Source organism: Nansenia antarctica, assembly GCF_963989245.1.
Source record: "Nansenia antarctica genome assembly, chromosome: 11".
Taxonomy (NCBI): Eukaryota; Metazoa; Chordata; class Actinopteri; order Argentiniformes; family Microstomatidae; genus Nansenia; species Nansenia antarctica.
In genome coordinates, this window is record NC_137681.1 from 5,166,919 (window position 1) to 5,189,245 (window position 22,327).

Sequence of the window (22,327 nt, forward strand, 5' to 3'; positions counted from 1 at the left end):
TTAAGCTTACTGCTAAAGCGTTTGCGTTGAAGTTGGACTTGTTGCAAACGAGCAGAAAAGCTAAACTAAGCAAAGCTACCAGCATTAGAGGTGGTTTACAAGGGTTGGTGTGTACTGATGATAAAACACAGGTACAGAATACTCTGATTGAATTGATAAAGGTGTGTGATGAAGCAAAAACCATGCATGAAAAAATACTTGATTTGTTGCCATGTGATGAAAAAGAAAAACATGAAATATGGTTTAAGGCAAAAATGTTGTTCAACAATGAATGTATTACAAATACAAAAATTTGGGTTTTATCATGCAAAGAAGGTTCTGTGCAGATGGGCAAAAATGTTTATGAGGGGGATGGTATTCATCCACATGACAGTGCTTCCAATGTTAGCTACCGCCCAAGTCATGGGAGTGGTAAAAGTGGTAGATCAAGTGCTATATCCACTGCACAGGTAAAAGCGGAGGCAGCTAGGGCTGCACTTATCGCTCGTGCTGCAGCTCTAAAGGAGAGTCATGCCTTGGAGGAGCAAGAGCAACAACTGAGGAGAAAAGAGAGTGGCTGGATATGGAAACTGAAATAGCTGCATCCACTGCTCAACTGGCAGTGTTCAAGGCCACAGGCCAGAGAAGTGGTTCACAAGCTGCCTCAGATGGCATGAATTCTTATTTGGATAGGGAAAAAAGGGAAAGGGAGGCTGTCAGTGCTTTAAACCCTTTGGCAAAGAATATGAAGCCAGCTTGTGGGAACCAACAGCACACAGCAACTTGATCAAATGGGCACTACCAACCCATAAACCCCCTTTCACGGATACACGACCCAAGGATACTGCACAGTGGGTTAAAGCTACTGGACAACACCATGTTAGCTGCAAAGGACAACAGCAGCAAAGCAGTATAGTGGGAATATCACAACAGTATCGACACCAATCAGGAACCCTTCAGGAAACAGAGCATCACACCACTCAGAATCTGCCTGGGGACATCCTTACCATCATGCACAGGCAGAATGAAATAACAACTGCTCTGGTGCAGCAACAGCAGTCCATGTCTCTTCCACCTCGAGATATTCCCATATTTGAAGGGGACCCGCTCCAATACAATTCATTTATCAAGGCCTTTGAACAAGGAGTGGAAAAAAAGGCAGGAAAAGGGGATTGTTTGTACTATTTGGAACAGTTTACTAGAGGACAGCCACAAGAACTGGTACGTAGCTGCCAGCACATGGCTCCTGAGCGTGGCTACGTGATGGCAAAGGGCCTTCTAGAAAAACATTTTGGAAATCAGTACAAAATTGCAACGGCTTACATACAAAGGGCTCTGGCCTGGCAAACCATAAAGTCGGAGGACGTGAAAGCACTTCAAGCCTACTCCTTGTTCTTGCGTGGCTGTTGTAATATAATGGAAGAGCTCGAGTACATGCAGGAGCTGGATATGCCGGTACACATGAGGGCTATCATTGCAAAATTACCATTCAAAATGAGAGATCAATGGAGGACCATAGCTCATGGCACAATGGAATCCACACAGCAAAGGGCTCGCTTCCCTGATTTGGTCGCATTTGTGGAGCGTCGGGTTGCAATTCTGTCCGACCCTCTCTTTGGTGACATACAGGACCCTATGCCTGCTGTTGCTGGAGTAAAGAATCCTAGACTACATTACGGCAACAGAGTACAGGGAAACATTGTTGCCACCACATTAACATCTATGGACGTGCAGGAGGGAGCTGAGGAGCTAACATCAGATCCTGGGATGGAGGACGAGGCTGGATGTCTTTGCTGTGCTGGTACTCACTCATTGGAGGAGTGCAAACAGTTCACTGGAAGGCGGCACAAAGACAAAATTTACTTTTTGAGAGACAATGGAGTGTGCTTTGCATGCTTATGTGTGGGTCACATGAGCCGGTGTGGACATACAGGGGCCGGTAAGGACCACTGTGGTTTGTCCATTCTCCCTGTACAGGTGAAAGTGACAAAAGGAAATCGCACAATAAAAACATATGCCTTCCTGGATCCTGGTAGTTCAGCCACATTCTGCTCAGAAGATCTAATGCAGAAACTGAATATTACAGGCAGAAGAACCACCTTCCGGTTGAGCACAATGGGGCAAGAAACTGTTGCTTTAGCCTATTCCTTGACTGGCTTGGAGGTAGCTGATTTGGTCAGCAATGATTTTTATGCTCTCCCAGAAGTTCTCACACAGAAAAGGATGCCAGTCACTCCGGACCATATAGTGACTCCTGAACAGTTGGCTAAATGGCCATACTTGTCGAAGGTACACATCCCGACTATTAAGGCAAATGTCGACCTTTTGATAGGAACCAATGCTCCCAAGGTATTAGAACCATGGGAGATCATTAACAGCTGCGGTAATGGCCCCTACGCCATTAGGACAGTGCTGGGATGGGCCGTTAATGGTCCGTTGAATGGAAGCAGTGGTGCTTGGGAGGCAGAAGTTCCCTCTGCTATGGTAAACAGGATCGCAGTGTGCAAGCTGGAGGAAATGCTGACCAATCAATACAACCATGAATTCAATGAAAAAACTGTGAAGGAAAATGAAATGTCCAGACAAGACCTCAAGTTTCTGGAAATCATGGAGAATTCAGCAGTACTTCAGGAGGGGAAGTATTGTTTGAAATTGCCCTTTAAGAACAAGGATGTACATCTGCCCAATAACTTCGTAGTGGCAAAGCAAAGGATTCAAGGGCTGAGGAAAAGGTTTCTCAATAACAAGCTTGTGCACCGGGAGTATACAGAGTACATGAACAAGCTCATCAGTAAGAACTATGCGGAGCAAGTGACACAACAGCAACAGCATGGTGAGAACGGGAAAGTGTGGTACATCCCTCACCATGGTGTCCACCATCCTAGGAAAGGATCCCTTCGTGTGGTTTTTGACTGTGGAGCCACATTTCAAGGTGCATCATTGAACAGTGAACTCTTGCAGGGTCCTAATCTCACCAGCTCACTCCTTGGAGTCCTTAGTCGTTTCAGACAGGAACCGGTGGCGTTTATGGGTGATATTCAAGCCATGTTCCATCAGGTGAAGGTTGCGGAGGAGGACAGGGATTTTCTTCGCTTTCTCTGGTGGACAGATGGGGATGTCACCAAGGATCTTGTGGAGTATCGTATGACGGTGCATCTGTTCGGTGCAGTGTCATCTACCAGTTGTGCAAGTTATGCACTGAGAAGAACTGCTGATGATAACTCAAACTGGTTTTCAGCTGAGGTCCTTCAGTCTGTCAAGCAGAATTTCTATGTAGACGACTGTTTGAAGAGCTCAGCCACTGAAGGAGAAGCTGTCCAGATGATCAAAGATCTTATCACTCTCTGTCGCAAGGGGAGCTTTATCTTGGAAAAATGGATTAGTAACAGTCGTAGGGTCTTGCAAACAGTCACAGAAGAGCAAAGGGCCACGGACCTAAAGGAATTGGATCTGGATCGAGATGAGCTCCCAGTAGAGAGGGCGCTGGGTCTACAATGGTGTGTGGAGACCGACTCTTTCAGATTCAAGATGGAAGTAAAACAACAGCCTTTCACCCGACGTGGTATGTTGTCGATCACCAGTTCAGTATACGACCCTTTAGGTTTCCTGGCACCAGTCACTTTGCCTGCTAAGATGATGCAGCAAGAGCTCTGTCGGAGACGATATGGTTGGGATGATGCATTGCCACAGGACATCTTACAGCAATGGAAAAGGTGGTTGGAGGACTTAGATGTGCTGGCAGCATTCAATGTGGGCAGGTGCATCAAGCCAGTGGACTTTGGAGAGATCAAACAGGCTCAACTACATCACTTTGCCGATGCCAGTGAAAGGGGCTACGGAACCGTAACATACATCCGGATGTTGAATCATGAGAGCAAGATCCAGGTCTCCTTTTTGCTCGGTAAAGCCAGGGTGACACCTTTGAAGGCGGTGACTATCCCCAGACTGGAGTTAACAGCAGCTGGCCTTGCTGTCAGAGTGGACTCATTACTGAAGGCAGAGTTGAACTTCCAGTTGGAGGACTCCATGTACTGGACTGACAGCACTGCAGTGTTGAAATACCTGAACAATGAGGATAGGCGCTTTCATACATTCGTGGCCAACAGAGTCTCGGCAATCAGAGAAACATCTGAACCATCACAATGGAGGCATGTTGGTTCCAAAGACAATCCAGCTGATGATGCGTCAAGAGGGTTGAAGGTCTCTGACTTTTTGAGGAATAGCAGATGGCTTGAAGGGCCCGCGTTTCTTTGGAAGCATGAGAAGGACTGGCCCAAAATGGTGGGGGAAGTGTCGGTGGACCCTAATGACCAGGAAATCAGAAAGGAGGCAACAGTAAATGCCATAAGTGACGTGTCGAGTCCTACTGACCATCTCATTGCCTACTTTTCTGATTGGAGGAGGCTCAAAACATCAGTTGCCTGGTTTCTCAGGCTAAAAGCCATGTTGTTGGAACGCAGTAACCTGAGAAAGGTGCAAGGACAAGGGGTCACGGCAATGTCCGCAAGTCGCGGTTTGATGCTAGAGGATTTACTAGGAGCAGAGGTTGCCATCATACAGTATTGCCAGCGGCAGAGATTCAGTGAGGAGATTGCTGCTTTGTCATCTAAGAGAGCCACAGTGAGTCGCCAGAGTCCAATATTTAAGCTGGATCCTACTTTGGAGGATGGCTTTTTGAGGGTTGGTGGAAGACTGAGCAGAGGAGCAATGCCTGAGGAATCCAAACATCCGCTCATTCTCTCCAAAGATCAATATGTATCTACGCTCATTCTCAAGCATGTGCATCAAAATCTGGGTCATGGAGGGCGGGTTCACACACTGTCCAAGGTGAGGAGGAGGTTTTGGATCACCAACGCCAATTCGGCTGTCAGGAAGATTATTTCTGACTGTGGATTTTGTAAACGCTACAATGGAAGAGCAGTGGAGCAAAAGATGGCAGATCTCCCTAAGGAGAGAATCCTTCCCGATCTACCACCGTTTACCAACACTGGAGTGGATTACTTTGGACCCGTCGAAGTAAGGAGGGGAAGATCAATTTGTAAGCGGTACGGAGTTATATTTACCTGTATGGCAAGCAGGGCTATACATCTGGAGGTAGCTGTTTCATTGGAAACGGATGCTTGCATCAATGCTTTGCGGCGTTTTATTAGCAGGAGAGGACAGGTGGTCCACCTAAGGTCAGACAACGGTACCAACTTCGTTGGGGCAGAGAGAGAACTGAAGGGGGCTCTGGCTGCATTGAGTCATGAGAGAATTCAAGGAGTTCTGTCGCAGGTTGGAATCCGTTGGAGTTTTAACCCACCAGCAGGTTCACACCATGGTGGGGTGTGGGAAAGAATGATCCGTCTGGTGAGAAGAGTTCTCAGCTCTGTCCTACGTCAGCAAACGTTGGATGATGATGGACTGCATACGGTGTTGTGTGAAGTGGAGGCCATTTTGAATGATCGGCCAATTACCAAGCTCTCGGAAGAACCCGATGACCTGGAACGCCCAACCATCCTCTTCTCTTGAAGGGTAAACCCGCCTTACCACCTGGAGTGTTTGATCCTCAGGACCAATATGTGAGAAGACGATGGCGACAAGTTCAGTACCTCTCGGATCTTTTCTGGAAGAGATGGATACGGGAGTACTTGCCCTTGCTCCAGGAGAGGCAAAAATGGAACCAGAAGAAAAGGAGTTTGACAGCGGGAGATATCGTTGTTATTATGGATTCCTCAGCTCCTCGGGGTTCTTGGCCACTAGGCAAGGTTATAGAGGTTTTTCCAGACAAACAGGGGCTGGTACGTTCTGTGAGATTACAGACCAAATCAAGTACAATTGAAAGGCCAGTGACGAAACTTTGTTTGTTACATGAAGGGTAAATTTGTTTTGTTCTGTACTTTATATTGGTTGTGGTCTGTTATAACGTGTGCTCCTTTCATGGTATTTTGTTTAAATTGTTATGTCGGTGCCAGTAACAATTAGGGGCCGGTGTGTAAGAGCCAAATATGGTCCTGTCATATGTGTGGTAATTCACTGTGTGGGCATGGGGTGGCGCTGTCACAATACCTGAGGCAGGTCTTTATAAGGTAGTACAATTGTTGTTATCGTCAGGTGTTGACCCCGGAAGGGCAAATAGGTTTGACCGCAATGGCGCTGAGTTTGTTGTTGTTATCGTTTTTATACCAGTGATTAAGCCAAATGGAATGTGGCACATTCGTAAAGCAATAAAGGTTCTGTGCAGCAAACCAATGACTACGGATCGTGTATAACCAACAGAACACATCAAACTAGAACGCACGGCGCGTCAACCAGAGTCCGCGGGTTAGCATCTCAGTAGCACAGTATTAGACTGTGCTCCTTTAACAACTACCATTATCATCACTACAAACAACAAGAGAAACAACAACAACAAAACTAAAATCATTGGTAAAGCTCAGAATTGAAAGAGGGAACTAAAATAAAACCGAAAAATCGGAATAATAACAATAATAACAATAATAAAAACGGGATGAAACCGAAACACAACCGTCACTCCTCATCTTTACTCCTCAGCGTCAGCGAACTGGCCGTCCAAGATGCGGCCGCGGCGGGGGACCCAGGGGACCACCACCGGGGGGACGTGGTGGCGCGCTGGTCTGTAGGCGTAACCTGGCAGGTGGCGGTGGGGCTCGGTGTGTTGCAGGCTCCCCCCCTGGAGGGCGAAAGACACCACATCCTCAGGGCCGTAGGGATCCAGTCCATACAGCCACTGTTGGTAGTCCGGGGGTGAGAGGTTGCTCGTCTCCTTCTCCCAGTCCTCTTCCTTCAGGGTGGGGCGGATCTATTACTCCACCTCCACACCCACCCCCACTTCCACCCCCACCCCCATTCCGCCTCCAATCCCACCAGTCGTTAGGGTCCATAGGGTGACTGTTTGTCTGGGACATCCTGAATGCGGCTGGCTGGTCCTCCCTCACAAGACTCTACTGTTGTTGCTTCTCTGCCTCTCCCTTGCTTGGACAGCAAACGGCAACTATAATAATAATAATACATTTATTTTATAAGGCGCCTTTCATGGCACTCAAGGTCGCCGTACAACAAATCCTCACTGCTGCTCTGCAGGTCCTTCTTAGACGGGACGAAGCAGACATCATCACCGCCTTCCTCTCCGTCAGAGAGCACATCCTGGTCATCGCTCAACAGATTCAGCTGCTTCCTGATTCGCGAGGAGACCAGTTGGGCAGACTTCCTCTTGGACCGGGGGGTCATGGCTGTCAGCAGGGGTGAGTTCTCAGACTCCTCCGTCAGCACCGTCAGAGCAGATTCCCTGATGGCTTTGGAGGAGTCTTTCCTTCGGGAGGGGGTCGTAGCTCTCTGCACCCTCCTGGGGGTGGCCTGTCTCTTCCTGGGGGTCTTGCTTTAATCCTTTAGGATTAAATGTATATTAATATGCAGTTATATATATATATTAATATGCAGTTATATATATTAATATGCAGGATTAAATATATATTAATATGCAGTTATATATATATGCGTTTCATCAGGCAGGTCAACTAGACAGGCATGTCGACCGAAGTCTCAAGTCAACCATACAAATATAATTATTATAACACAGAAATGTTTAACTACCTGTTCATCCAAAAACACATGTAGCTAGGCGTTTTATCAGACCAGAGGCAACACGTGTTGTCTGTGGAACACAGGGAGGTCTGAGCTAGCTGGCTAAATATTACTAGGATATATGGAATGGAATGGACTTTATTTGTCATTGTTACAGTACAGGTACCAAACAACGAAATTTAGGAGGGGTGGCTCCCCTGGTGTTAGGAAAGGGGGGGGGGGGGGGGGGGGGGAAAGGAAAAAAAAAGGAAAAAGCACAAAATCACAAGGTACACAACCGTTCCCTATAAGTATTAAAATAAAAATGTACATACAAATATTCTTAAAAACACTAAAAAACACCAGCGTGGAAGCCACTCCGAGCCTCGCGTCTAAGCGCGCCGCCATCTTGAATCGGAATAGAGGTAGATTGTAGTAGCTGCTACTAGCTAACTGTGGCTAGCTAAATTCGACGATTAACATAAGATTTATAATATCTAAAGTTCTCTAACATCAATATCTTGTTTAGTACCAGACCGGATATGTTCTATAGTGATGGAATTCACCTAAATAGCTCTGGAGCCACGTTGCTATCTATGAACATTTCTGACACACTCAAATCCACTGCCTCCTACTTCTCTTCTCTTTGATGCTCTCCATGTCCATGCCCTAAATCTCCACAGTTATGTTATCCCCCCCAACCCTCCCCTCAGACTAGGCTTGGGCAGTTAAGTAGTTCTTATTACACTACTGCAGTCCCATCCCCGCTATCGCTATTGACTCCTTCATTAATTCCCTCCCGAATTACAGTGAGACACCCCCACCACTATCCTAACCGTGCTGCTGGAAATTCTTGCCTACCTACAATTCCTCTTCAGCCCTCTCAGACTTCTCATGAGTCAGACTCCCCCTCTGCCCCTCTCAATAACCCCCAATCCCTTAAGGTTAGGAAAGGGTTGGGGTTGATACATTTAAATGCTAGAAGCCTTCTTCAGCATGATAAAATGGACCACCTGAGAATACTTGTTACTGAAGCAAACCCTGACATTGTGGTTATATCTGAAACATGGTTACGAAACACAGTTTGTGACTCAGCTGTGGAACTGCAACATTTTAATTTGTTTAGGGCTGACAGAATTGGAAGAGGCGGGGGTGTCGCCATATATGTCAAATCAAGGTATGCTGTTTCACTAATCAAGTCAGTTACTCTTCCAAAGTCTTTTGAGTTACTTGTTTTGAAGGTTGTCCTGGGCTCCAATAGCTCAATTTATGTTGCTGGTGTTTATAGACCCCCCTCGGCAAATACTGACTCTCTTAATAGTCTTGCAGAATTGCTCTCTGCTTACTCTGATTTTGAATTGCTTGTGCTGGGTGATCTGAACCTTGACTGGTTGAGTGATAGAAATATCGATGTTAATAGCTTCCAAATTTCCTTATCAAATGGCTCCATACTAGAGCGAGTCAAGGAGTATAAGTACCTTGGTTTATGGATTGGTGAAAAATTAACTTTTAAACATCATGTTGATATCTTGTCCTCCAAACTACGTCAGAAGATTGGCTTTCTCTACAGAAATCGCAGTAACTTCCCGCCGAGCTGTAGAAAGAGAGTAATTGAATCTGTTTTTATGTCTGTACTGGACTATGGAGACGTGATCTATCGTCACGCGGCTGTCACTACCTTAAAGGCTCTGGATTCGGTATACCACTCTGCACTCAGATTCATCACTCAAGACAAATATAACACTCACCACTGTGTCTTATACGATAAGGTTGGCTGGACATCTCTCGCAGCCAGCCGAGATTATCACTGGTATCAATTCATATTTAAGGGGATTTCAGGCAAACTCCCCCCCTATATCACTTCCCTGTTGGACTGGAATGTTTCTTCCTATCAAACACGCTCCAGCGAGTGGTTGGTTTGTACGGTCCCTCAAATGTCTACTAAGCTGGGTAGGACAGCCTACTCTTATGATGCTGCTAATACTTGGAACTCTATTCAGAATTCTCTGAAACTGGACACTCTCCCATCACTCAATGATTTTAAGAACTTGGTTTTTCCCCTCTGTGTCACTTCTTGTAACTGTTTTTAAATGATGTTGTACATTTCTTAGTAATGTTTTTAGTTTGTTTTATATTTTGTTTTAATTACTATTCTGTTTATGACTTATATTGTTGGTTCTCTTTTATTCACTCGTTGCTACTGTAAATGAGGGCAACCTCAGTAACTTACGAGTTTAAATAAAGGTTTGAATGAAAATGTCTTTAGCTAGATGGTTATAACTGTCATTAGCTAAATAAACCCCTCAAAAAAAGTTTGGAAACGTTATCAGGTTAGGTATTATATGCGTATGAACGTTATTTCAGTCGATTCTTCCTCCCCTTTAATAATACCAATTGGTATTGTATTTTATATCGTTGGAAAGCCTGATTAGTCACCTTTACAACGAGGTACAACTTGTAAGGATCATGCATTCGTGGAATGAGTAACACAGCTAAACGTGTGGGGGTAGCGGCCCAATTTTTTTTTGCCAAAATCCCCAGTAATATTCTTCTGTTGGTATTCACTCTCGTTTTGAGCTTCAAGTGCTGGCAGGACAAGGTCGTAAGTAGGAGTTACTGGAATCCATCAAAGATGTCAAGGGCGAGGCTTAGAGAGGATGATAGCTGTTGGAGATGCAACAAGGAGATAGTCTCATAGGAGAAATAGGTTCCCATGTACCCGAATGACATTATTTCGTAAACTGTTTTTTTAAGACCCTGATGGTGTCTAGTTCAGATTTCTACACGTTGCCAAGGTCAACTAATGTCCCATGGGGTTTGTTTGGTGGCCATCTTGAATTGATGTGAAAAACACAGATTTTCATAACTCCTGAACCAGACAACCTACAAAGACAAACTTTTTCATATAATTTTTACACCAGGAATCCAATGGAAAGGTCACTGACATGGTATAACCACTCTATATTGGTGAAAAACAGACACACAACACATTTTAGGCTCATAACAATATAACTTTTACTATTTTGTCTCGCAATAGTTTCCTGCAATTTCAAATTCAAGTAGCTAGCTAGATAGCCCCATAGTTAAAGCTTGGTGTCAGTTATGGGGCTAGTAGCTAGCTAACACTGTAACTCCAATGCAGTTAACTACTTAATTGGTTAAAACTGCTAATCAATATACTTTTCTCCACATTATTAGTAGGGTCCAAAACCAAAATTCTGTGACCACTCTCTGGCTAACATGTTTTGATGATTTATTTGACATCTAGGGACCTTTTATGAAAAATGTTGCCTCCAGGTCCCTCCCAAAAATCCCGTTTTTTTTTGCCAGAGGGCCAAATCCAAAATACCTGTAACCTTTAAGGCAGGTGAATAGGGTAACACATTTAACTAATAGCTATCACTATGAAACTTCCCCAGTTAATCACTTACATTAAGACAATTATTTTTTGTATTACAAGTTTTCTGAAATTGTATGTTTAAATATGCAAATGAGGTGTTACCTAATACCTAATTAAATATGCGGTAATTTGAAGAACTTGAATGTTATCTGAACATTGGATAAAGCCAGGTTAAAAATTCTTGTTTCATCTTGTTGACATATTAGAGTCAAAGGCTTGATTAATTTGTTTGTTAAATTGGATGCCCGTTAGTTGCCACCAGGGTATCAACTATTATGAACGTATAACAAGAGACGTAATCATACTTCAAAATAAGCTCTTTAATAGCTGTAACTTGAATAGTTATAACAGAACAATTGAAAACTTTAAACATATGTGATCACTCTGAATCAGAACATTCTGCCTCACTAGATTCTGAATCTTCCTCTCCCTCCTCCTCATCTCCCTCCTCACTCTCATCTTCCTCCTTGTCTTCAGCTGGCCCTGGTGCAGGTAGATTCATTGGGAGAGCAGGTTGTGTTTGGCGGACAGGACGACAGTGACCACCCACCGGCTCCCAGCCATGTCCGAGGGGCGAGGGGTGGTGCTTCAGGGAGGGGTGGCGCACTAGATATGCCAAGTAGTTGGCACGGAGACAGTGTTGCCGTTCTGCATCTGGAGGGAGACGGATGAAGTCCAAGAGTTGTTTTTCATTCTCTTCCACTTCTCGGCACGGGCCTCAGCCATGGTGCTTCTCTTTTTGTGGCCATAGATGACATCTTGTGTGAACTGGAAGAGCTCCTCTACCACCTCCTCCTTGCCGTCTTGCCACTGTCAGGTTGGGGATCGCTCTACTGTTGAGCGACCCTTTGTCCTAATTGTCTGTGATTGTTAACAGCTGTGAGTGATTATCTTGGTCTATTTATATCCCCCTGTGTTTTCCCTCTGTGTCGGTTGTTCACTTTACGTTGCGTTGTGTGTGGTGCTTGTCCTCGTAGTCTTACCGCAGTCTTATCGCTCCTCGTCTGCCTAGGAGATAAGTACCTATTGACTATTGTAAGTAGTTTGCATTGCCATATTATATTGACAGCGTTTTGGGAGACAAAAGCCAACTCCCCTTTTTGTTTTGTTGTTTTTGATTTGTATTATTATTTACGCATTCATCTGAGACTTGCTTTCTCCTCCTTTTGTTTCATCGCTTACTGTGCGGTTTATTATTCTTGTTGCTCAAATAAAGAGTACCTTTATTTTGAATCATATCCCTGCCTCGATCCATTCTGTTCTGCTCTGCACCTGGGTCCAAATACATTGACTAACCGTAACAGCAGTCTTCTCCAGTGTGGCCAGGAACATGTTGTGTCCTGTTTATACCGCCAGTGGGCGCTAGTATGCTAGTGATGTATGCAGTTACGGAAGTGACGTATGCACTTACGGATGTTAAGAAGAAGGTTGAATAAACGTGCGAAGTGAACAGCAGCTGCGTGTCTCCCGGTCTCATTCTTTCCTAACTACTTTCTTACTACAGAATACCACATTTTTGGCGACGAGGATGGCTATTTCCGTACCCTTACCTACACCGTTCATGCCTGTGCCAGGCGAACCTGCTATTTCTTTTCCTACTTGGTTGAGAATGTTTGAAAATTACATGCTCGTAATTGATGCTACCGGAGAAAAATGGCCGGAGGAAAGAAAGCGCGCGGTTCTTCTCCATGCACTTGGGACCGAAGGACAAAGACTGTTCTACACTCTAAAGGATACGGGTGTTACCTACACTTCTGCCGTGGATGGACTGAAAAAGTACTTTGTTCCTAAGGTGAATGTGATTGCTGAACGTCACAAATTTCGACAGAGAGCTCAGGGTCCTGACGAGACGGTTAATCAGTTCCTTGCTTCATTACGCGAGCTAGCTGCAGCTTGTGAATTTGGTGCCATGGAGGAACAAATGATTCGGGATCAACTGATTGAGCGTGTTGCTAATACACGCATACGAGACAGACTTTTGCTTGAATCGGACTTGTCTCTGGACAAAGCTACTTCAATGGCCTTACAAATCGAGGCTGGACTACGGAACTCCAACGTTCTCTCTGGAGCTACAGCTTCGGTGAGAGCCATCGAGAAACAGCCGACGAGGAGGAGGTTCGACAAGGGCAAGAAGAAAGCTCCGACGACTGCACCTGCCACGGTCTACAGCCAGCCAGCTACAACTGGGAATCAGCGCGCCTGCTTCCGATGCGGATCCACAGGACACTTAGCTAACAAGCCTACATGCCCGGCGGTTAAGGTGACTTGCAATACATGCGGAAAAGTTGGACATTTTTCCAAGGTGTGTAGATCGGCTCAAAAAGAGGTGCGTGAGGTAGTGGTGAATGACGTTACTGTGCTTTACATGCAGGGGGCCGTCGTGAATGATAAAATTATGTGTACTGTACGAGTTGATGCAAATTATCATTCCCATGATGTTGAGCTGATAGTGGATACAGGCTCATCTGTTTCTATTATTCCAGAGAGTACTTACCAGACACTTTTCCATACATGTGTCCTTGCTGAGCCTACAGTGAATATGCTTACTTACTCCAGAGAGAAAATTCCTGTTAAAGGTTGCATGCATGCTACAGTTGTTCATAATGGACATTCAGTTACAGGTTCATTGATAGTGGTTGAATCAGGAAATGCATTGCTGGGACTAGATTTATTTGTAGCATTGCAGATGTGCATTGAGGGTAACAAAATTATTACTGTTAGCCCTGCTAGCTCTCCTACTGTGCTCCGAGCACCTACTGTACAGAGTACCACTCCACAGACCGAACCAGAGGTTCTAGTACAGGAGTTAGGGTGTGCAAAAGGTTTTATGCACAAAATACAGGTTAAACCAGATGCTGTGCCAGTACAGCAGAAACTGAGGAGGCTTCCGTTCTCAGTGAGGCAGGCTGTGACCGATGAGCTCGCAGATCTACAGGAAAAAGGCGTTATAGAACGTATAGACGCATCTCCATGGGTTTCCCCTATAGTTGTGACCCAGAGAAAGGGGGGAGGAAAGCCTCGCCTGTGTGTTGACCTCAGAGAACCTAATAAGGCAATCATCAGTGACTGTCATCCCTTACCGCACATGGATGAACTGTTCGCTGAGCTCCGTGGAGCCACAGTCTTTTCTAATATAGACTTAGCCTCTGCTTATCACCAGTTGCCATTGCATCCAGATAGCCGTGATTTAACTGCGTTTATCACGCATGAGGGTCTCTTTCGTTTCTGCCGAGTGCCATTTGGCCTCGCTTCTGCTCCTTCAGCTTTTCAGAAAATGATGTCGACTGTACTGACAGGCCTGCCAGGCGTACAGGCTTACCTGGATGATGTGATTTGCTACGGCATCACACAGCAGGATCACGATGTCAGCCTACGGAGAGTGCTACATGCTCTAAATGAAGTGGGACTTAAACTGAACATGCACAAGTGTAAGTTCAACCAGAAAGCTCTGCGCTTCCTGGGCCACACTGTGTCCAAAGATGGTCTTCATCCTGACCAAGACGGGGTCAGTGCTGTGGCGAACGCGCCTGCCCCGCACGACACATCCTCCCTGCGGTCCTTCCTAGGACTTGCATCGTGGTATAGTAAATTCATACCTGACTTCTCTACTGTGGTGGAACCGCTACGTGCTACACTCAGGGAATCTACTGACACTAAGTTTGAATGGACAGCGGATGCAGAGTCCAGTTTTACTGAGGTTAAGAGACTGATTACTGAGAGTCCTACCTTAGCATTATATGATCCTGAGTTACCTACTTATGTCACTACCGATGCTTCTAACTATGGATTGGGGGCTGTAATGAGCCAGATTCACCCAGACAATACAGAGAGAACCATAGCTTTTGCGTCCAGGACACTTTCTCCTGCAGAGAGAAAGTACTCTACCGTCGAGCGTGAGGCGCTGGCATGCGTTTGGGCGGTGGAAAGGTGGAGAACCTACCTGTGGGGACATCGTTTTGTCCTACGCACAGACCACCAAGCGTTGACAACCCTACTCACTTCCAGGGGTACGGGTCGCACAGGTCTGAGAATAGCGAGATGGTCTGCACGTCTACTATGCTTTACTTATGATGTCACTTACCATCCAGGGAAACGTAATGTGACTGCTGACTGTTTGTCCAGACTCCCTCTGCCTTCGACAGGAGAGGTGGAGGAGGAGCCAGACATGGTGGCTACTGTGTTCACAGGTTCCTCACATGCTATATCTGTGACCGAGTTCACTGCTGCCTGTGAGGCCTGTCCTGAACTGACTCAACTGAGACAGCAGATACAGAAAGGTTGGCCAAAATGCAGTAAGAATGTGACAAAGGAACTTGCTCCATATTTTAGAGTGAGAGATGAACTGGCTGTGGATGAACTACTTGTCATGAGAGGCCCCGACCGTGTGGTGGTTCCTACTACACTACGGTCTAAAGTTGTAAATTTAGCTCATGAAGCGCATCAGGGAATAGTGCGTACTAAACAGAGACTACGAGAGCTATATTGGTGGCCGCAAATGGACAGATGTGTCCAGACATTAGTAGGCTCATGTGTACCCTGTCAATACAATGACAAAACAGCCAAAACTGCGCCTGCACCACTTACCCCAGTGGAACTGCCAGGTGGACCATGGGAGAAGGTGGCCATTGACATTGTTGGTCCCTTTGACTGTGCGACATGGGACTGCCGTTATGCTATTACACTCACAGACTATTACAGTAAGTGGCCAGAGGTGGCGTTTGTCTCTACTGTAACTACAGAGGCGGTTATTAGCTTCTTGACTACAGTGTTTAGTCGTGAAGGTAACCCTTCCTTCCTGGTCTCTGACAACGGATGTCAGTTTACCTCCCATGCTTTTGCAAGCTTTCTGGGAGAGAGAGAGAGATAAAGCACCTGCGTTCCAGTGTTTATTATCCAAGAGCCAACGGGGCTATTGAGAGATTTAATCGAGTTCTCAAAGAGTGTATTCAGACGGCTGAGAGAATGCACAAGCCATGGAAACATGCAGTAACAGAGTTCTTACTGAACTATCGCGCTACGCCGCATGCTACTACAGGAGCTACTCCCTTTGAGTTGCTGAGGAACAGAAAGATGCGTACAAAACTAAATGTCCTCCCTGTCTCACAACAAATTAAGTCACATGAGAAAGTGCAGGAGACAGTGAGACGCAAGCAACAGGAGAGTAAGGAGTACACAGACAGAATGAGGGGAGCGAAAGTGCCCATGTTCCAAGTGAATGACACCGTACGTGTCCGCAGACCGGAGCATGTAAAAAAGGGATCATCAAGATTCACAGAACCGCTGACAGTAGTTAGTAAAGCAGGACAGAATACATACCTGCTCAGTGATGGTCGAAAATGGAATGCATCCAAGCTTACACGCTTCCCCAAGGATGCTCTGTCTGGCACCAGTGGTGAAAAGGAGATTGAGCTAGAGGAGTTCATGGTGCCCGAGACAGAGAATGTGTTTAATGAACCAGGTCCAAGAAGGAACCTGAGAGTCAGAAACCCACCTAGGTGGCTGGTAGACTTGGTGCCGTAGAGAACGTACTAAAAGGGTAGGATAGAACACGGTTCTAACTTAGTACAAAAAGGTCCTACAATGCAATGACAAAAGTGAATGTTCATTTCATGTTTCACTGTCATAAACTGTTTATTGTTGTTATGCATTCTGCTGATTCATTCATTTTCATTTCCTTAGTTTTCATTTTATTTCAATTGTACTGACACCAGTATACAGAATATTGCATTCTTTGAGTACTGTAATTCCTTTAAGAAAGGGGGAAATGTTGTGTCCTGTTTATACCGCCAGTGGGCGCTAGTATGCTAGTGATGTATGCAGTTACGGAAGTGACGTATGCACTTACGGATGTTAAGAAGAAGGTTGAATAAACGTGCGAAGTGAACAGCAGCTGCGTGTCTCCCGGTCTCATTCTTTCCTAACTACTTTCTTACTACAGAATACCACAGAACATTGTTGAGTCGTGTATAAACGGCTACAATGGCACCATCTTTGCCTAGTAAGATGTTCTTCCTGTTGTTGCAACTTACAGTTGTTGTTGTTGTTGTTTTTTGTTGTTATGTGCTAGAATATCTCATCATGTATCGTGTAACATTCTATATCAGTTCTGTAAATTATTATTATTGTCTTTTTTACTACAGTGGACAAACTGGTTCGGGAAAAAAAACATTTACTATGCTTGGGCCGTCCGACTCTGACAACTTCACAGATGACCAGCGGGGTGTCATACCCCGCAGCTTTGAGCACCTGTTCTTCCTCATCAACAGGGAGGTGGAGAGGTCTGGGAACTCCAAGAGCTTCCTGTGTAGATTAGGGATCTTACGCTCGACGCAGTAGTCACGACACGGCGTCTATCTTCCGACGCAATGTGCGTCGATACAAATGTATCGATGCTTGTGTCAAATTGGCAAAAACCACGTGACTACTCGAAGAAAGATTCGTACGTCACACGAGCACATCTGACGCGTGTGTCAATCATTCCGCAGACGAGGCAGTGTTCCAAGTTTGGTACTGCATAAAATGACCATGACCATGACCTGACCAGCAGATGGCAGTATAGAACTGCTGTACCACGACCTGACCAGCAGATGGCAGTATAGGCAGTACCATGACCTGACCAGCAGATGGCAGTATGGAGTTGCTGTATCGACTGCATCGATAGATCGACACTTTTTCCGACACAATTGTGTCGAACGTGTCAATTGCGTCGAAAGCTTCGTTTCCCCCATCACTAGTGTAGATGTTCCTTCATAGAGATCTACAACGAGCAGATCTACAACCTGCTGGACACCGCCTCCGCCAGCCTGTTCCTCAGGGAGAACATCAAGAAGGGCGTGTTTGTCGAAGGGGCGACCGAGAAGTGTGCCACCTCAGCCGCCGAAACGATTGCGACACATATGATAGACTGGACACTTCTTCGTAACTATGGAGTCGGCTACTAAAGGTAATATATATATATATATTTTACATTTATATGTTTGGCATTTGTGAAAACAGGGGTTACACTGCCAGCTGTCGTGTCAAACGTGTCACCCAGAAGGAGGAGCTGGAGAAGCAGAAGGCCCAGCTACAGCAGGAGGTGGACAAGAAGGCCCAGCTACAGAAGGAGGTGGACAAGCTGGCCACGGAGAACGCCAGCATGAAGGTGGAGCTGGACGCGCTGCGCTCCAAGTACGAGGCCCTCCAGAGCTTTGCCAGGACTGTGGCACGTAGCCCCGTCACCTCTGCCAGGGGCCCCATCGCCTCGGTCATAGGGCCCCTCATCCCCGGGGGCAAGGTGGTAAACAAGTCAAATCACGTGAATACAGAGATAGAACTACAGCTAGCCTGATCTTGGCTGCCTAGCAACTACCTAGCTAAGCACTTAGGTACACTATTGAATGCACTCCTGTTTATCTTTCTTACAGCAAACGATTGCGACACATATGATAGACTGGACACTTCTTCGTAACTATGGAGTCGGCTACTAAAGGTAATATATATATATATATTTTACATTTATATGTTTGGCATTTGTGACGTGACGTCATGGATTTGCAAAACGGGCGCAAACTGCAAATGCCTCAAATCTCAGTTCAAAGTTTTTCAGATCAAAAAATCTGATTTCGTTTTTTTGTAATAAGTACCCACTCGTTATTTTTTTGAGCAGTTTTACGATAGTTAAATACGTGTACTTAATCAACAAAATAAGCTTATTTTTAGCCTGGGAAATCTTCCCTTGTGGGAGTGGAGAAACTGGATCCAGGTTTTTTTCATTGGTCGATCGACAATGCTACCAGCGTAATCACCATTGTCAAGTCCAAAACGGTGGCTAGGTCGTAGTATCTGGCAGGGCGGCAGAGAGAGTCGTCAGACTTCACTTTATAGTCAGTGCATACATAGTGGAGCACAGGATTGCGGCCCGCCTCCCCAAGGCAATGGTAGGGGAAACACTGCAATGTAACATCATGCAAGATATTGCATTTCTTTACCCACTGTAGGACATTTTGACACAAATCAATACTTGCTTAGGGCCTTCATGAATGAACACACGTGACCAAACATCATATGACGTTTGGCTTCGGTACAAGAGAAAGGAATCAACAAGGAGGGCACGAGCGGGTGACAAAACGCATGCTGGTGTGTCAGTCATGAATACTGCTTCTTAGTACATGTGCTGTCCATTTTATCACTTAATAGTGGACGTCAAGAGCTAGGGGAAAAAAAATCTTCTTAAACTTTGACCAACCAGCGGTGCAGTTGGAAGTGGCTCTCGGGGCATGACTACCACAAACAAGGGAAACAAAGCCTTGAAGGTGAAGCGGGAGCCAGGGGAGAATGGGACCAGCCTCACAGATGATGAGCTGGTGACCATGTCTGTGCGGGAGCTGAACCAGCACCTGCGGGGCCTGACCAAGGACGAGATCCTGCAGCTGAAGCAACGCCGTCGCACCCTGAAAAACAGGGGTTACGCTGCCAGCTGTCGTGTCAAACGTGTATGACTAGCCTTACATAAATATACATATACTGATTAAAGGGTTGAATAAATAAGGAATGTAGAATGATAGACAGGAGAAAGGAATCAAAAGGAATAAGTTATTCAGGAATGTACACTTAAACATTGAAGAGATCTTGGATTTTAAAGGGAGATGATTTTGTCGTGGAGAGAGAGAGAGAGGTAATAGACACAGGGAACACAGATGGCAACCATTATTGTCACAAACATATTTCCTGTTAAAATGCTAAACGAAACACTGTCAATTGCGAACGTGTCAATTGCGTCGAAAGCTTCGTTTCCCCCATCACTAGTGTAGATGTTCCTTCATAGAGATCTACTACGAGCAGATCTACAACCTGCTGGACACCGCCTCCGCCAGCCTGTTCCTCAGGGAGAACATCAAGAAGGGCGTGTTTGTCGAAGGGGCGACCGAGAAGTGTGCCACCTCAGCCGCCGAAACGATTGCGACACATATGATAGACTGGACACTTCTTCGTAACTATGGAGTCGGCTACTAAAGGTAATATATATATATTTGAGCACCTGTTCTTCCTCATCAACAGGGAGGTGGAGAGGTCTGGGAACTCCAAGAGCTTCCTGTGTAGATGTTCCTTCATAGAGATCTACAACGAGCAGATCTACAACCTGCTGGACACCGCCTCCGCCAGCCTGTTCCTCAGGGAGAACATCAAGAAGGGCGTGTTTGTCGAAGGGGCGACCGAGAAGTGTGCCACCTCAGCCGCCGAAACGATTGCGACACATATGATAGACTGGACACTTCTTCGTAACTATGGAGTCGGCTACTAAAGGTAATATATATATATATATATATTTTTTTTACATTTATATGTTTGGCATTTGTGAAAACAGGGGTTACACTGCCAGCTGTCGTGTCAAACGTGTCACCCAGAAGGAGGAGCTGGAGAAGCAGAAGGCCCAGCTACAGCAGGAGGTGGACAAGAAGGCCCAGCTACAGAAGGAGGTGGACAAGCTGGCCACGGAGAACGCCAGCATGAAGGTGGAGCTGGACGCGCTGCGCTCCAAGTACGAGGCCCTCCAGAGCTTTGCCAGGACTGTGGCACGTAGCCCCGTCACCTCTGCCAGGGGCCCCATCGCCTCGGTGATAGGGCCCCTCATCCCCGGGGGCAAGGTGGTAAACAAGTCAAATCACGTGAATACAGAGATAGAACTACAGCTAGCCTGATCTTGGCTGCCTAGCAACTACCTAGCTAAGCACTTAGGTACACTATTGAATGCACTCCTGTTTATCTTTCTTACAGCAAACGATTGCGACACATATGATAGACTGGACACTTCTTCGTAACTATGGAGTCGGCTACTAAAGGTAATATATATATATATATTTTACATTTATATGTTTGGCATTTGTGACGTGACGTCATGGATTTGCAAAACGGGCGCAAACTGCAAATGCCTCAAATCTCCGTTCAAATTTTTTCAGATCAAAAAATCTGATTTCGTTTTTTTGTAATAAGTACCCACTCGTTATTTTTTCGAGCAGTTTTACGATAGTTAAATACGTGTACTTAATCAACAAAATAAGCTTATTTTTAGCCTGGAAAATCTTCCCTTGTGGGAGTGGAGAAACTGGATCCAGGTTTTTTTCATTGGTCGATCGACAATGCTACCAGCGTAATCACCATTGTCAAGTCCAAAACGGTGGCTAGGTCGTAGTATCTGGCAGGGCGGCAGAGAGAGTCGTCAGACTTCACTTTATAGTCAGTGCATACATAGTGGAGCACAGGATTGCGGCCCGCCTCCCCAAGGCAATGGTAGGGGAAACACTGCAATGTAACATCATGCAAGATATTGCATTTCTTTACCCACTGTAGGACATTTTGACACAAATCAATACTTGCTTAGGGCCTTCATGAATGAACACACGTGACCAAACATCATATGACGTTTGGCTTCGGTACAAGAGAAAGGAATCAACAAGGAGGGCACGAGCGGGTGACAAAACGCATGCTGGTGTGTCAGTCATGAATACTGCTTCTTAGTACATGTGCAGTCCATTTTATCACTTAATAGTGGACGTCAAGAGCTAGGGGAAAAAAAATCTTCTTAAACTTTGACCAACCAGCGGTGCAGTTGGAAGTGGCTCTCGGGGCATGACTACCACAAACAAGGGAAACAAAGCCTTGAAGGTGAAGCGGGAGCCAGGGGAGAATGGGACCAGCCTCACAGATGATGAGCTGGTGACCATGTCTGTGCGGGAGCTGAACCAGCACCTGCGGGGCCTGACCAAGGACGAGATCCTGCAGCTGAAGCAACGCCGTCGCACCCTAAAAAACAGGGGTTACGCTGCCAGCTGTCGTGTCAAACGTGTCACCCAGAAGGAGGAGCTGGAGAAGCAGAAGGCCCAGCTACAGCAGGAGGTGGACAAGCTGGCCACGGAGAACGCCAGCATGAAGGTGGAGCTGGACGCGCTGCGCTCCAAGTACGAGGCCCTCCAGAGCTTTGCCAGGACTGTGGCACGTAGCCCCGTCACCTCTGCCAGGGGCCCCATCGCCTCGGTCATAGGGCCCCTCATCCCCGGGGGCAAGGTGGCTGCTACCAGCGTAATCACCATTGTCAAGTCCAAAACGGTGGCTAGGTCGTAGTATCTGGCAGGGCGGTAGAGAGAGTCGTCAGACTTCACTTTATAGTCAGTGCATGCTGGTGTGTCAGTCATGAATACTGCTTCTTAGTACATGTGCTGTCCATTTTATCACTTAATAGTGGACGTCAAGAGCTAGGGGAAAAAAAATCTTCTTAAACTTTGACCAACCAGCGGTGCAGTTGGAAGTGGCTCTCGGGGCATGACTACCACAAACAAGGGAAACAAAGCCTTGAAGGTGAAGCGGGAGCCAGGGGAGAATGGGACCAGCCTCACAGATGATGAGCTG

The 22,327-nt window shown here is 46.0% G+C and overlaps 2 protein-coding genes and 2 pseudogenes across 4 annotated transcripts in view; all 4 read left to right on the forward strand.

The window, feature by feature from the left end:
• LOC308167486 (adenosine receptor A1-like) overlaps positions 1–22,327 on the forward strand; it is an 85,508-nt pseudogene that overhangs the window by 29,791 nt on the left and 33,390 nt on the right. The gene's annotated exons all lie outside the window — the stretch shown is intronic.
• On the forward strand, positions 17,117–18,763 carry LOC308167421 (uncharacterized protein; the record flags this gene model as incomplete). Its single annotated transcript, XM_080541842.1, has 5 exons — positions 17,117–17,246; positions 17,428–17,444; positions 17,677–17,801; positions 17,939–18,221; positions 18,710–18,763. The coding sequence occupies 5 exons, from the start codon at positions 17,117–17,119 to the stop codon at positions 18,761–18,763; spliced, it is 609 nt and encodes a 202-aa protein (XP_080397968.1).
• LOC308167160 (transcription factor MafK-like) lies at positions 19,201–21,113 on the forward strand (the record flags this gene model as incomplete). The annotated part of the gene is made up of 3 exons (XM_080541537.1): positions 19,201–19,414; positions 20,318–20,571; positions 21,060–21,113. 3 exons carry the CDS (start codon positions 19,201–19,203, stop codon positions 21,111–21,113), a joined length of 522 nt encoding a protein of 173 aa, XP_080397663.1.
• LOC308167159 (transcription factor MafG-like) lies at positions 21,314–22,042 on the forward strand (annotated as a pseudogene). The gene has a single exon. The product of its transcript is annotated as a transcription factor MafG-like (transcript).